This window comes from Mastigoproctus giganteus, chromosome 5 (assembly GCF_048544385.1).
Source record: "Mastigoproctus giganteus isolate SK-2022 chromosome 5, ASM4854438v1, whole genome shotgun sequence".
Taxonomy (NCBI): Eukaryota; Metazoa; Arthropoda; class Arachnida; order Uropygi; family Thelyphonidae; genus Mastigoproctus; species Mastigoproctus giganteus.
In genome coordinates this window covers 760,120-762,176 of record NC_143579.1, presented here as the reverse complement: position 1 = coordinate 762,176, position 2,057 = coordinate 760,120, and the positions used below count along the sequence as shown (strand labels likewise).

Sequence of the window (2,057 nt, the reverse complement as noted above, 5' to 3'; positions counted from 1 at the left end):
AAACAGAAGCCCCCGCCCTTTGATTCGGCGCGAACTCATGTCGGCTGTACCCAAAAGCAGAGGTGGTCCCCACTCGACGCGCTTTCATCTCAGAGAAGGGGGATTGTAGTCCGGACCCAAAAAGTCCCACGGTATGCGTGGGATCCTACATGCAAAATGGGTGCGGCCACTGCTCGAACAAATTTCATCGAGCTTGAGTTCGAGGGGGTGGGAATGGAATTGATACCCTTTCGCACTACTTAACAGCCTCAGTCTCAGTGTTTAGTTTTTGTTTCGATGCATTTGAGGCTACTTTTGGCATTCGTGAAATCATCTGCATATCCCGCTCATTTCGAATGGAAATTTGTTCATTTTGAAGCAGAATTGAGTCTCGCCGATACTTGGTCGTAATGAGGTTGTCTTTGGAGTACCGCTGTGTATTACGGCGGATCGTAGCAGAGTGCGCAAAACTCTTTCCTCTTCCAAAGTAAAAGCGGATATTTCACGAATCTTCACCGATGCTCTTCGTAGCGGCCCAGAGCTCACTGGCGCATTGAGTTCGGATGGAACGGATTCTGGTGGTTCTCAAAAATAACCGGTCGGGGATGGGGCCGGCGTGGATCACGAGAGGGCTGTCGATCTGGAAGAGGTGGTCCTCCCTTCAATTAAAATAAGAACCACTCAGGCACATTCGCCTTCGGTACTTTACAAAAAATTTCTGTCACCGCTTTGTTTCCTATTTCTTTTAATAATTCTTTTACTTTTTTCACGCATCGGCTCGTCTGGGTCTTTCTCCGGTCATCGTTCCATGGACTTCTTTTTCAGGAATTGGAGATTTCCAACCTGCAAAAGGAGCAAACTGGCCGTGGAATATGCGCAATTCACGGACAAAACACACCGACGCTTCGTGGCTTCCCACTTTCCAGGCATCGAGTCCCAGTAATGTACCACGCAATTGCAACAACGGCAACTCGAAATCTCTCTTCAGATGGCCGAGCCATCTGAAGAGATGTTAGTGGAATCGGTACTTTGTACGGATGAGAAGTGTGGACACTGAAAGAAGGTGATAAAAACAAGTTTAGAGCCGTAGAGATGGACTACCTACGTAGGAGTGCTACGGTTTCAAGGCCAGAGAGGATAACGAATGAAGAAATAAGAAGACGTATGCACGCAGGTGAAGATATTATAGAACGAATAGAAAATAGGAGATTGAGATGGTTTGGACAGCTGCTGCGCATGAATGAAGTAAGATGGCCTAAAATTATATATGAGTGGATACCACAAGGGAAGAGAAGGCGAGGACGCCCTAGAAAAACATGGAATGAAGGTGCACTATCAGCCATGGGAAAGAGCAACTCGAAAGCTGAAGATGCCCACGTCCGACGACTTTGGAAAATGAGAACGACAAGGCGACGATCTACTGTATTAAGTCGAACATAGAGTGAAGGGGACCCAAAACTGAACCATACAGGCCGCGCTTGTTATGCTTGTCTACTCTGAAGACTAACCATTTATGGAAACCCTCTGTCTCCTGTCTTTTAGCCAGCCTGCAATCCATAAATAGCTCTTCCCAGTGAATGCAACTTCGACCAATTTATATAGTAGATGAAGGACCGTATCAAAAACTTTTCTAAAGTTTATATATATAATGACAAAGCAGTAACTGCATTCCACTGCTAATGATTACATCACAGAAATCTATCAGATTGTTCAGACATGATCTTCCCCTTAATGAACTCATGCTGGAATCTATTCAAGGTACCGTTCTTGTCGAGATGATCTTGCATTGCATCTTTTCCCCCCTAGACGCCATGATTTTTCCCTACCACCCAAGTCAAACTGACTGGTCTATAGTTACCCACCTTACCTCACTTTGGCAACTCCTTTGTGGACTGGGGAGATACCAGCACTTCTCCAGTCCGAGGGAATCTTTCGGAGTCCAATGACCCTCTCATTAACCTTCCCAATGGTTTGATACACTCGTACGCATCCTTTTCAATTACAACTGAATGTATGCTATCTCCGCATCGGACCTCTTTTATCTCAGTTGCATTTTCTCGGACAATTCCGAGAGTTTC

General features: G+C 45.7%; 1 protein-coding gene across 1 annotated transcript; it reads left to right on the top strand.

Moving 5' to 3' along the window:
- The first annotated feature begins 1,071 nt into the window (after positions 1-1,071).
- Positions 1,072-1,419, top strand: LOC150085120 (uncharacterized). Its single transcript, XM_090373837.1, has one exon. The coding sequence runs from the start codon at positions 1,072-1,074 to the stop codon at positions 1,417-1,419; it is 348 nt and encodes a 115-aa protein (XP_090229963.1).
- The last annotated feature ends 638 nt before the right edge of the window (positions 1,420-2,057 follow it).

Excerpts from the sequence above, each read along its gene's own strand:
- LOC150085120 (XM_090373837.1), top strand. The coding sequence starts at position 1,072 with ATGGACTACCTACGTAGGAGTGCTACGGTTTCAAGGCCAGAGAGGATA.